Source organism: Cynoglossus semilaevis, chromosome 9 (assembly GCF_000523025.1).
Source record: "Cynoglossus semilaevis isolate Cse_v1.0 chromosome 9, Cse_v1.0, whole genome shotgun sequence".
In the NCBI taxonomy this organism is placed as follows: Eukaryota; Metazoa; Chordata; class Actinopteri; order Pleuronectiformes; family Cynoglossidae; genus Cynoglossus; species Cynoglossus semilaevis.
In genome coordinates this window covers 6,404,641-6,418,295 of record NC_024315.1, presented here as the reverse complement: position 1 = coordinate 6,418,295, position 13,655 = coordinate 6,404,641, and the positions used below count along the sequence as shown (strand labels likewise).

Sequence of the window (13,655 nt, the reverse complement as noted above, 5' to 3'; positions counted from 1 at the left end):
ATGTTTTGCCTTTAACTTCAGTTGGTCTTTGACGCATTGAAGACGTTTAATTACATATACAGTACCTTCCAGTTCATTGTTGTAAGTAGCGTGTGATGTCACACACCCACAGACTGAGACACTGGTTTGAGTTCATAAAAATCTTTAAAGACGCCGTTGTTGTTTGCCTGTGTTCCAACAGGTTTTCTGAACTTTTCAACCGTCTCTCAGCAGCATCCTGTTTGACTGGATGATCTCCTGATGGAACCCCCTTCATATGAGGAGGCCAGTCTCCACCCTCCTGTCCTGACTGCAGAAGGATTCAACTCCCCCCCTCCCCCGTCATACTATGCCACAATCAGCTCTCCTTCCACACCTCCTCCCACCTACGGAGAAGCAGGTACACAGACACTTCCTCACTCTCACCATTACGTGGGTTTTAAGGTGAGGTTTCTGGAAGCAGCGTAGTACGGACAGGGAAACCATGTTGACCAACATGATATATAAATAAAAATACAACGTATTAGCTTTAATATTTAATATAAATTTGAAACACAACCAGAACTGTTTCAAGGGAAGTTATTTACACTGATCACGGCCATGTTGAAGTAAAGAAGTCGTCAGCTCCTCAAAAAGTAAAGTAATGCTGATAATGTTGTTTGAGAAACTGTTCTAAGGTGTTTAATTTTTTTTTTATCGCATCAAGAAATATATTTACACATATTTGAATCATATTTATCACCTTTATATTTGTCCATAGTCGTCAGTGTCTGAATGACATCTAGTGTCTTTTACAGGTATAATTTTGAAGAAAATCTGTCTCATGATCATTGTTGACCTGATTAAGTTTGGTTGAGTTTATAACCTCTCTCTCTCTCTCTCTCTCTTTTAATATATATATGTATATATATATACACACACATACATATACACACATATATGTATATATATCTATATATACTGTATATATATGTATATATAGACAATTTAATATATGTGTGTATACATACATACATATTATATTTAAATATTTACTATTATACCTTTATTAAATTATCAGTTACAGCTCAGACAGATCCATTTCCTGTCCTGTCCCGACCGTCTGCCCGAAACAATGAAGACATAATCCATTCACACACACAAGGTAACTGATCTGCTGTGACTGAGCAGTTAAAGTATTAAATCTGCTCTCTGACGCCTCCCTCTGTTCTGTCTGTGTCATGCAGTAGGTACATCGTCGGCCCGTGGCAGCCGACCAGCGGTGATAGTGACGCAGCCGGTGCCTGTTCCCATCATGTTGTCGTACCTGACGGACCAACCTGGGCTGGTGCGCTGCCAGTACTGCCACAAAGTCGTCACCACACAAGTCACGTACCTGCCGGGGAAAGGTGCCTGGTGCATGTGCGCCATTCTGTCACTGATGGGGTGAGATACGCAAACGCACAGCAGCACCCCGTGTGGTGGAGGTGTTCACAGGTTCAGGGGTCCTGGATCAAAGTTAAACCAATATTCATGTTCTGAAAGGAGTGTTTTTTATTAAACGTTGCATCATTCTGAAGCACGTGTCAAACTCAAGGCCCGGGGACCAAATGCGGCTCACCGAGTCATTAAGTATGGCCTGCAAGAGTTTAAAAAGGCATTTTTTATTATACAGCAATGAACAATATTTGTAACTTGAATAAACAATAATACATTACAGAAACATTTATTAATAAATGATGATGTAGTGACATCTATACAGTCATTTTAATGGAGGTGTGCTGCTCTAAAATGTGTGGCGCTCTGCACTGTAGTACACTGACCACAGATACGACTATATAACCGCCCCACCACAGTAGACATTTGGAACTTTGACCTTGAGGCCACGATCATGTTTCAATTTTTACAAAGTGCGATGAACAATTCCGCATCTGAAATGATCCTTTGTTTTGTCCTATTGTTCCGTCACCGTAGGCTCATCTGCGGCTTCTGTCTCATCCCCCTGATGATACGTGGATTACAAGACGCCTATCACGCGTGTCCAGAGTGTGGGAACAACCTGCATGTTTTCAAAAGATGACGCTGACTGAATTCAGAAGGCTCCTCCGGTCCGTCGCCTTGAAGAGACAGAACTGTGGTGACATATTTGACTGAGACATATTGGACGTACTAATGGACTGACGGACAGAGGAGTGATGGACTGCACGGCGAGAGCAGCTGGAGATGTTTGCTGCTAAAACTTTGTTAAATATTTGAAATATTTGAAACCAGAACTTAACCTTTCATCCCAGGACAGACACACCAGCCGGGGTGTGGGTTTGAAAGTGAAGACCGATGTTGTCACAGAAACTGAAACTCACCTTTGACCTTTGGAAAAGAATGAGGAAAAAGGTGACCGAGTGGAGTGGACAGCTGTGAAAGACAAAGAAAGGAGTGCCGTTGTTTGAACCCGAACAACATCTGACTTAGTTGATCAGAAAAGAAAGCTGTGGATTAGTTGTGCAAACGTTTTCACAGCAGTTTATATGACAGAACTACATTTATTAGAAAAAAATGTATCTGTAAGGTTAGGTAAAATGCCCTCAATCCTACACAGAAGTCCACTGACAAACTATTCATGCGATGATTTTCATCATACTGGGGGCCACTGTTGCCCCTGCCATCTCAGTGAAGTGCCAAAAACTAACAGCAGGGGTCAGGGGTTTACATTTTATTGATATCTCCCCCCAGTATATTATTAAAGAAAGACATCGTTGTCATGAAATATATGGCAGTGAAATAGTCGTCCTTCACCACAGAGAATGTAGCCTGGATGGGACAAACCTGTTTGGTTGATTGATATGTTTGTCAAAGAAAACAAAAGCTGACAGCTGAGCTTCGTTAACCTGTTTAACCTGTGACTGAGCGGTAAGACCGAGGTTTAAAATGAACTTTTTTTTTTCATAAGTTGTAATTTTAAAATCAGGTTTTTTCGTCATGAATAAATGAATGTATATAGAGTCTGGTTAGAGAAGTGTTTGACTAACTAAATGTTTTGAAATCAGATGTTTTCTCTCCAGGTGTCGACCTAAGGTCTGTACGTGTTCTTTTTTTCTCACTGGATAAGTCCAGACAAAGACTCATGTTCTGATCTTTTGATTGTGTTTACTCTTTTCTTCTTCTTTACTTTGTAGATTACTTTGCAGTTTGAGCAGTTGTTCCCTGTGATTTGTCACAGTCGTCTGTCACCGTCCAGATGTCCCTCAGGCTGTGAAAACAAACCCTGTAGAGGAGGTCCATAGTTCAAGTTCACTGTCAGGCCACTGCACTAATATTATACTGATAAGTTTTTATTGACCAATAACTCTGTTAATGGACTAACTACCACAGGTTTAATGACACCTCTCTGGTCTCAGTCCCTGCCACTGTGAACATCTGGGCCACGCATACAGCCCAAGTAAAATTGTGGGTCACATACTGTATATGGTAGAGAACATCAGGCCCAGATGATCTACTGTTGCGAGACTCTACGAGTTTCAAGTTCTGTTTTAACCTTGTTGATTGTAACAGGGTTTGAAAGAGAAAATGTAGATACTACAAATACTACTACAGATACGGAAGTTAATCAGCTACAGAACAGTGGGTTGAGGCGGCAGATAACGAAGGCTGAGACGGCTTCGGCCGCACACACGGAGGAGGAGAGAGAGGGGAGAGAAAAAAAAAATTATCATTTTTTTTAAATTTCCCAGTAACGACAACAAGTCTGAGAACGCTGCCCGTCTAAGACTACGCCACACCTCCGTTTGTCTCAACATTTGATTAGAATGCATTCTAAAATGCGCCACTCCCGTTTAATTAGTGGAGTTATGTCACACTTTCACCGCTCCCTACGGTCTGCCAGCCTCATTCCATTGTCCAGGTTGTCAGATTGAAGGTGTTCCACCATGAAGGCGCTGCAGCCGGGCTCCTCCCTCTTTGTGTTGTTTGCGGCTGCTGCGGCTGCTCCTGCTGCTCCTGCTGCTGCTGCTGCTGACACCCAGTCTCTGCCTGAGGAGGATGGAGTTTTGCAGCTGACCACAGAGGATTTTAACACGGCTCTGAGAAAATACCAGCAGCTCCTGGTGCATTTCTGTAAGTGACTCACACACACACACACACTGTCTGTTTGAACCGTCACCATTTGGTTCAAAACTGGCGTCCGACAAGTGATTAAGTAAGAACCAATAACCACAAACAAAAAGAGCGACATTTCATCAGAACTGTTGTGTCTTTGTCGTCCTCCTTCGTGTGCAGATACACCTCTGTATCAAGAAGGCCTACGTGTGAAGGCAGCTTTCGAAGGTGCTGCTTCAGAACTTCAGGGGTCAGAGGTCAAATTTGCTGTGGTCGATGTGACAAAGGAAAAGGACTTGGCCAAAGAGTTGAATGCCACCAGTTCAGCCGGTATCAGGCTGTACTTGGACGGAGATAAATACAACCCTGTACCTTGCCCAGGTACGTACTGGTGTGTATCACAGTCACAGAGCAGGAAGGGTTTCCCACGGCGGCCTGTGATTATTGGAGACTTGATCAAGTGGTTTTAGAAAACTTTAATGTTGTTCTTATTAGTTCACAGACTGGTGGTTTGACTGCTTGATTTTGATTGGTTGATACTTCCACTGGTGTTGTTGAATACCTTTATGGCAGTGTAAATGCAGTCATTAGAAGTTAAAAGTTGTTTGGCTGAAAATATTTTTTTTTTTCTGCTTTCCAATTTTTAAATAAAGTCGCTGGAAATGTTTTGGGAAGTTTTATTACCAGAATGACAAAAATACTTTAGTAATTGTCTGACCCGGAACAATTCAACTCAAAAACCTGACGTTCTTGTACTGACCTGTCGTGAGTGAACGTTTAGAAACATGTCAACGGTGTTTAGTTCCCCAGAATTCAGCGTCCATCGTCACCTGGTTAAAACGAAGGGCGGGGTCTGCTGCTGACCTCATCACTGATCTTGGCCAATTAGAGACCTCAGAGGAAGTGACAGTGGTTGGATTCTTCAAGGTGAGAAAACCTTTATTTCTATATTTTATTATATGTTTTTTTTTTACCTGAAGATGGGACTTTATACACAGTAAAATGTGTGTGTGTGTGTGTGTGTGTGTGTAGGAACTGGACCATGACTACGTTCAGGTGTTCTACTCCGCAGCCATCGACCTTCCTGACATGAAGTTTGCTGTGACACAGAACAGTGAAGTCATCAGAAAGTATGGACAGACACATGATGTGGTGCTGCTGCTGAAAAAGGTATTCACACACACACATACACACACACACACTTCTGTAATTTTTCATTTTATTCACATGTACTTGTGTGTGCGTGTGTTTGCGTGCGTGTGTGTGTGTGTGTGTATTTGCATGTTTCAGTCTAAAACCATTCAGGTTCATAAAATAACGCCTCTGACGTCCAAAGAGGATTTGATTGTCTTTATCACTGTTTTCTCCATGGAACCTGTCACCGAATACACTGGAAAGGTGACACACACACACACACACACACACACACACACACACAAATGCACATCCACAAAGTACACTATGTGCTCTACACAGAAATATTTTAATTATTCAATTGCGTTTTAATTAGGGCTGTTAAAATAACACGTTAACCCCAATCATTAATTTGTGAAATGAATCATATTCAAATAGATCAGTTGTCAGTAACACACACTGCAGGGAAGAATTTTAATTTCACCAGGCAGGAAATATCAACTCAGCTCCTGGCGTTTGTCTGCAGCGGCTTCACCCTGAGGTCAGACTTCACCGAGCGCAGAAGTCTCGATTGTGCGTTCTATGGCAAAAAAAAAAAAAAATCAACCAACTTTTTCCAATTTTCTTTTTATTTATGAATTGTATTTTTGCATTTATTTCTTAACATTTTTCTATATACATCTTCCCATCTTGTGTGAAAACACTTCAAACCGCTGCCTGCTGTTATTTGTCTTTCTGTTCCAGTAATATTCAGTTCAGAAGAAATGTTTTTCTTATATTTAGGAATGCTGATTCATCTCAGTTAATCATGATTAATTGACAGCTTCCCTGTGATTAATGCAAATACAAATAAAAATAAATAAACACAATTTGACAGCCACTCAAAGCAAATGAGTGGCTCCCCCTATGGATATATACACACATTTATCCAATTAAAAAAAACTGTTCATCAAGTATAGGCTACTTCTCAGTGAGTTGGTAGAACTGGGTTAAACTGTGTTCTGTTTCTATGCTGTCTGTTGACTCTTCCTTTCACAGACAGCTTCTCAGATTCTTTCCTCCCCAGTTTTGAATCACCTCCTACTGTTCATCAGAAAAAGCTCCGCAGACTTTCAGGAGATTTACTCTGCTTTTACCAACGCAGCTCTGGCCTTCAGGTTAAAGGTACAAACACACACACACACATGAAACAACACTATATGATTAAAACAGTAGTTCACCTCCATATTTATCTGTTTTTTGTCAGATTTTGTTCGTGTTGGTCAATGTGGACGAGTCTCGTAATGGCCGCCTGATGGAGTACTTCAGGGTAAAAGATTTTGAAGCCCCCCTCGTCCGAATGATCAACATGACAGATCAAGTGACCTTTCAGCTGCCCTCAGATTATCCGGATGAGGAGACTGTAAAGCAGTTCTGTCAATCCTACCTGGACGGCAAGGCTAAGGTAACTTTGTCTACAGTATTTACCTGATTATGAAATGTGATCGATGACAATGCTCACAATAATATGAATGTTCTCTGAGTGTGGGTTGAACAAATGGCTCCGTTGCATGTGGTATTTCCTCTTTCTTCATTCTTTATTCTGTTTCTCTGAATTGAACTATTTATCAAAAAAAAAAAGAAAAAAAAGAAAAGCTAAACACAGATTTGCACTGCCCTCTTGTGGTCGCTGTGAAGAAGTCTGATTTTAATATATTCGTGTCTCTTCTTGAGTTCCACAATAAAAGGTCTAGGTTTCATTTAATCATCTGGGTAGTTTTTGGTAATAATATAAATTATAATATAAATACATATATATGTTTATGCACATTAGCCTAAGATGCGGAGTGAACCGATACCTGAGCGATGGGATGAAAAGCCTGTGAAGGAGCTGGTGGGACTGACCCTGGAGAAAGTGGGCTTCAACCCTAACAAGACTGTTTTTGTCCTGTTCTGTAAGTATGATAAATACTAAATACCAAATACGAAATATTTTTTGGGTCTAAACCCCAGGTTTCTGGTTTCCTTTAATGGAACCAATGATGACACACAGTGGACATGTTGGTCTAATTCTAAATTTTGATCTAGTTTAGGTCAATTTAAAATAACTGTCTTTCTTCAATTCCTGTGTGTACATCTGTGTTGTTTCCAACTAAACAGGCCCAGGTTTCATACTAGGAATCTTTAATTTTAATTCATTAAATAAATGTTTTTTTTATATTTTTGTTTAGTGTTGCAATGATGGATTTTTTTTGTTTGAAAATAGTGGATAAAAATATCAAAATCCAAATTTCACTTTCATACTGCATTCTTAGGATATCTGCAGTTTTAATCCTCTAGCCTTTTGCTAAATGCTATGGACCAATCAAGTTATTTGTACTAATTTGAGGGTCCAACCCATTCTGTTTGTTGATTGACCTTCATTACAGTGACTGTGTCTCTGTGTGTTTTCAGATGTGCCCTACAGCCAGAGGTCCCAGGCTCTGTTTCCACTGTGGGAGGACCTGGCCAAGGCCTTGAAGCATCGAGAAGATGTGATAATCGCTCGTTTCGATGCCTCAGCCAATGACATCAACATGTCAATGCAGGGCCCCTACCCGACACTGTATCTGTTTCCTGCTCTGTGCAGTGAACGAGTAAGTAACGACAAAAATACAGACAGATTTATTGTTGTTGTTTGTCAAAGTCACTGACGCATGTGTTCTGTCAGATGGTGTTTTACACCGGGGAGAGGAAGCTGAAGGACCTGCTTGTATTTTTGGATGAAGAGATGGAGAAAGCCAAAAAATACAGAGTTGTGGTGAGTCATACTTCTCACCGTTGCACCGCTGTGGGCTTTGAACTTTATTGTGTTTGCTTTCTTCTTTTTTTTCTTCTAATGATAAAAATAAAATTCTTTCCCTCGTGTATTCCAGGAGGACGAAGAAAGAAAGAAGTACATGGATGCACTGAACGCTGAGAAAGCAAAAAGAGCCAATAAACAAAGCAAAGATGAGTTTTAGCACTAGGACAAAGACAGTACTGGGTGTGTGTGTGAGAGATAGAGAGTTTGTTTCAGTGCATTGTACTATTCTTTGTTAATCACACTGAATAAAATGAAGTACAATCACTGACTTTCATAGTTTGTAATTATTATTTTTTTACTCAGTTTAATATTTTAAGGCAGTGGTCATGGTGAGATTAGGTTGTATTGTCAAGAACCAAAAAGGAATTATTGATCACCATGTCAACTACAACTATACATAAATATATAAATACATGGTGAGTCCCTGCACATCATATCACATATTCAAATAACGGGAATGATTGATGATTTTTATGACATTTTGAAACACTGATCACCAGGGTCCACTTTGCAGCCGCAGCCCGTGACCAGCTCTCGGTGACGCGGTGTGACTTCACACCGGAGGCTGAATTAGGAGGTGAAGGAGGAGGAGGAGGAGAAAGACACCGTTGTGGGCTGCTCTCTCTCTCTCTTTCTCTCTCTCTCTCACGGTCTCCTCTCGGATTTTTTTTTCTGCGGACGTCAGGCTTCACCAAGCCGGCGGTATGGAGACGGCGGGCGGCTTCAATGCCGGGAAAGCCGGGCACATCGCCTTCGATCCGGTGGCTTTCTTCACGCATCCACGCACCATCCTCAGACTCATGTCGTGGGTAAGATTCATCTGCAGTGTCTCGGTGTTTATCAATGGAGGGGCCTGTGTTGCCCCCCCCTCTCTCCTCCCGTCGTCTGCCGCTCATTCACACAGTCGTACTGTGGTGTTGTGTCCATCTCAGACCTCACTGATGGAACCATGTATAGGACCACGCTAACTTAGGCTGTGCTAAGGATTTCAGCTATCGGTGTTGATTTGTTTGTCTTTTACTCTGGGCCTCCTTTGTGTCTGGATTGCGCTAATGTGAAAAGGCTGTGGGTTTAAATTCACCTGCTGCCATGTAACACATCCTTGTTTTTTTCTGTGTTGCAGTGATGCTGCAATTTTGAAGTAGATAGTTTGTTTTAGCGTCTGTCCCTTTACAGCACTAATTGTATTCGCCAATTAACGTTTAGGGGACAACAACAAAGCAGACTCTGTCTCCAGACACGTACAATAAAGAAAAACAAGCCAACATTTTATTTTAGCATAACTTTGTAAAGAATGTTCACGGAGTTCAGAGTGGAAAATTGTGTAACCTGTGACAATGTTCTATGTTTTAAGGTTGTCATCATGTTAATCTGTGTATCCTCCAGAGGAATAGTGATCAGAAATGTCCAAATAATAAATAATGTAATAGTTGTTTCCGTTAGCATGGATGCTACTCTTAAGTGCTAAATCAAGCAAGGCACATCTTGCACATCAAGGGTAAAGGGGTCCGCAAAAATTTGAAAAGTGGCTCTGTGCGTCTTGAAGTCTTCAAATCTGTGATCAAATTCCTTCTGTAGCTTCAAAATATCATCAACATATTTCTCACCACTGAATGGTGTGCCTGCATCCACGAGTGTCTTGCATGCTGGGAAATGGCAAAGGTTTGTCTGAGAGAGCTGGGCTTTCCATAACACAAGTTTTGTGGCGAATGCTCTCACGTTGTCATAGGCAGCGCTCACGAGCTGCCCCTGGCGTCATTTCCGGTTTGTGACGGAGCGTCCTTTAAGCGGGAGAGCTCTCCCGGCTCTCGAGCCAGAGCAGCTACAGGTGCTCCGTCACACACTTCTATCTGTAACAGCAGCGTACACGATAAACAACCCAGTAACAGCCGCCATTCTTTTTGCGTTTGATCATGACATTCGTGGTAGGAAGTACGATAGATGGCAACCGCAAAGGCGACTGCTGTCTGGCTGTTCATTACACGCCGTGCTGTTGTTGCAAGCGTGAAGTGCACGAAGCTAGTGTAGCTTAGCCTAGCCCCGACAAGGGACGGCGCGCGGGAGCTTTGTGATTAGCTCTTCGGAGGTCCACTTTCTCCGCGGGCCACACTAATATTATACCTTCTTATTAAGGTGCGGGCCACAAAATATTGTACTGCGGGCCGCGAGTCTGAGACCCCTATATAAAGCTAACCTATAAAGCTATATAAAGCTTATATAATCTGGCCTTAAATCTTAAATTAAATATTTTTGGTAAATATTAGGCACATCATTTTAACAATTTCTAAGGTGGGAATGTAGTTACATAACTGTCAAACTACAAGATGTTTTACCGTTTTGGCACATTGAGGTTTAAACCCTGATATTTTGTATTGCTTGTAGCAACATTTCAGCAACAGTAAAGAAATTATATCTCTGAGCAAGTACAGTACAGTACAGTTACCTTATACAGTCCACATTTTAAAAAAAGAAAATATTAATAATGTCAGATATTTCTCTCTGTTTTTTTCTGCGTAGCCCAATGTTTTTCAATTCTGTGTTGTCGTGTACGTGTCAGAAGAAAAGTTCTATTCAATAAGCAGGTCCGTGGCAGCTCACACATGGGTTAGATAATAATAATAAATCAACTCATGCTATGTGTAAATTGATTTGCAGAATAGTTAATTTAATTATTTAATTATTATTAACTACGATCAGTGAATGTTGAAGTCAGATGTTATTTACATCACTAAGTAGCGGTTCTATGTGAGAGATGAATGAGGAATGATGGGAATTCACAAACCGATGTGAGTTCATTCTCCCTTACCTGTTAGATAATCCACACCATGTGTGTGTGTGTGTATATATGTTTGTGTGCGTGTGTGTCTGCAGGTTTTCTCCATCGTGGTGTTCAGCTGCATCATCAATGAAGGCTACATCAACATTGGCAGCGAGCGTTTGCTCTGTATCTTCAACAACAACGCTGACGCCTGTAACTACGGCGTCACCATCGGTGTGGCCTGTTTCCTGGGCAGCATCTGTTTCCTGATCCTGGATGCTTACTTCCCGTCCATCAGCAACGTCAGGGACAGAAGACGCGCTGTCCTGCTGGACCTGGTCTTCTCAGGTATGAATATTCATGTTCATATAAACTATGCCGAGTAGAAAACGTCGTGCACCGTTGGGTTAGAGGAAACCAGAAATCAAGAGTTTGATTCCATTTCTTTATTTGCCCCAAAGTTGAGAAGCTAATTATTTTAGAGCGGTTACGATGAGCAAGTAATTACAGTAATAAATAACAAGTAATAAATGAATATTTTTGAAGTTGTTCTCATGTCATTTGGTTTCGTGTTTTTAAAACACGTTTTCTGTCAAACTTTTTTCATGTTGTGAACCTTTGTGTGAACCACCTAGGGAGACCCAACCCCTATTTCCAGAACCATTGACATAATTAATGTGAAATTATTTTAACTTTTGCTGAAAAAGGTAAAGAAACATTTTCAGGTGAATTGTGTGTCCATTAGGAGTTGTGCCCCTGGTAATTGAGGTTTAAATCCTTATTTTTTTTAACTCATGTATTTGGAAATCCTTGAAAGTGTCAGCTACTGGTTTCTTACGTTTATCAATTTAGTAACTGAAACGTCCTTTTTTTTTTAACATGTCATATATTAATAACAACATGAATTGCTTCAAACTGTCTTCAGCTGTTAAAGCCTCTCTTCATCTCCTCTCCAGGCCTGGCCAGCTTCCTGTGGTTTGTTGGCTTTTGTTTTCTGGCCAATCAGTGGCAGGCGACCTCCCCAAACAAGTTACCATTGGCCCAGGGCTCAGACGCTGCCAGAGCCGCGATTGCCTTTTGCTTCTTCTCCATCCTCTCCTGGGTATGTATGTTTACTGCAGTTACCTGTGGCCAGTGTGTGTGTGTGTGTGTGTGTGTGTGTGTGTGTGTGTGTATGTACAGTACTACATCTTTATCATCATCGTGGCTTTGTCATGTTTTTGTGCGTGACTTGCAGTGTGTCTGTTACATTTCAGGCATATCAGTGTCTGATAACATTGGATACTTATAGGAACATTTCCTTCATTGAAGACATGCAGGCCCTGCTGCCTAAGAAGCTACCTACAGTGTCTTTTGTCTAACACACACACACACACACACTCCTTGTGTTTCACACACCTTTGGAAGATTGAGGTCTGGTCTTAAACTAAGTGTCATATGTGTTGCTGTTTTTGATTGTCTATTTGCTGATGATTCAGCAGCTCTGCCCATATGTAGTTGTATTGCAAGGCTGGAGTTTCTTTAATAAAAGGAAAATTAACAATTATGTGGTAAGTCAGTGGTACAGTATCTTAAAAATGAATATTGATTCATTGTTAGACAGACATTCACTTTGTTATGAAAACAGATCATTTTTAATCATGGCATATGGAGGTTTTGTTCTGTGCTCAACTCTACTCTTTTTTGTGAAAAGTTTTCCAGAATTTTATGTTTTCTGCATTTTCGGCAAAATCCTAATTTCGCATGTTATGTTGGTCAAATGTTGAAAATTTTCCTTGAAAATTTTTGAAAAACAAAACTTCAAAATTTTATGTTTTCTATACGTTTCTCATCAAGTTAGAGCATTTTGAAAAACAATTTTAGAAAGACTTTTTTTGGGAATTTTTTGGCAAAATCCTAATTTCGCACATTATGTTGTGCAGATGGTGATAATTTATGCAAAAAAATTTGAAAAACAAAACTTCAAAATTTTGTTTTCTATATGTCTCTCATCACATTTGAGCATTTTGAAAAAGATTTCGTAAAAAAATTTGTTGGGAATTTTTCGGCAAAATCCTAATTTTCACATCCAAAAAAAAAAGGTCAAAAGTTGAAACATTTTCATGAAAATTTTTGAAAAACAAAACTTCAAAATGTTATGTTTTGTACATGTTTCTCATCAAATTAGAGCATTTTGAAAAAAATTTGGAAAAAAAAGATCTTTTGGAATTTTTCGGCAAAATCCCAATTTTCACATGTCATGTTGGTCAAAAGTTTAAAAATTTTCATGAAAATTTTTGGAAAAACAAAACTTCAAAATGTTATGTTTTCTACATGTTTCCCACCAAATTAGATTAGATTTTGTAATTAGAGCATTTTGAAAAAAAATTTGGAAAAAAAATGATCTTTTGGAATTTTTCGGCAAAATCCCAATTTTCACATGTCATGTTGGTCAAAAGTTTAAAAATTTTCATGAAAATTTTTGGAAAAACAAAACTTCAAAATGTTATGTTTTCTACATGTTTCCCACCAAATTAGAACATTTTGAATTTTTTTTAGAAAAACATTTTTTTTTTGTATTTTTTTAGCAAAATCCTAATTTCGCACATCATTTTGGGCAGATGGTAAAACTTATGCAAAAAAAAGTGCATTTCGGGGACTTTTTATTTTTATGGATTTTTTCACGATAGTAAGGCTATAGTAAGGCATGTTTGGGGTGATTTTTGAAATATTCATATAAAATGCTTTTAGGACTTTTAAACAAAAAAATAATCACCTGGCAGCATGTTTTAGGACATAATCTTGCATTTTAGTGCATTTTGGGGACTTTTTATTTTTATGGATTTTTTCACGATGGTAAGGCATTTAGTTGAAATTTAAAATTTAAAAATGCACTCATTTGCCTTAAAA

General features: G+C 39.8%; 3 protein-coding genes across 3 annotated transcripts; all 3 read left to right on the top strand.

Moving 5' to 3' along the window:
• Positions 1 to 6: 6 nt before the first annotated feature.
• Positions 7 to 3,872, top strand: LOC103383596 (lipopolysaccharide-induced tumor necrosis factor-alpha factor homolog). Its single transcript, XM_025058369.1, has 4 exons — positions 7 to 379; positions 1,040 to 1,123; positions 1,206 to 1,404; positions 1,933 to 3,872. Exons 1-4 carry the CDS (start codon positions 241 to 243, stop codon positions 2,036 to 2,038), a joined length of 528 nt encoding a protein of 175 aa, XP_024914137.1. The 5' UTR covers positions 7 to 240; the 3' UTR covers positions 2,039 to 3,872.
• Positions 3,873 to 3,881: 9 nt separating this feature from the next.
• Positions 3,882 to 8,273, top strand: LOC103383615 (protein disulfide-isomerase). The gene is made up of 11 exons (XM_008316818.2): positions 3,882 to 4,068; positions 4,231 to 4,431; positions 4,853 to 4,977; positions 5,083 to 5,220; positions 5,341 to 5,448; positions 6,223 to 6,348; positions 6,431 to 6,628; positions 6,998 to 7,118; positions 7,618 to 7,799; positions 7,874 to 7,963; positions 8,079 to 8,273. The coding sequence occupies exons 1-11, from the start codon at positions 3,882 to 3,884 to the stop codon at positions 8,163 to 8,165; spliced, it is 1,563 nt and encodes a 520-aa protein (XP_008315040.1). The 3' UTR covers positions 8,166 to 8,273.
• A 175-nt stretch (positions 8,274 to 8,448) lies between these two features.
• On the top strand, positions 8,449 to 12,413 carry LOC103383595 (synaptogyrin-1-like). Its single transcript, XM_008316790.3, has 4 exons — positions 8,449 to 8,817; positions 10,880 to 11,114; positions 11,723 to 11,868; positions 12,023 to 12,413. Exons 1-4 carry the CDS (start codon positions 8,713 to 8,715, stop codon positions 12,125 to 12,127), a joined length of 591 nt encoding a protein of 196 aa, XP_008315012.1. The 5' UTR covers positions 8,449 to 8,712; the 3' UTR covers positions 12,128 to 12,413.
• The last annotated feature ends 1,242 nt before the right edge of the window (positions 12,414 to 13,655 follow it).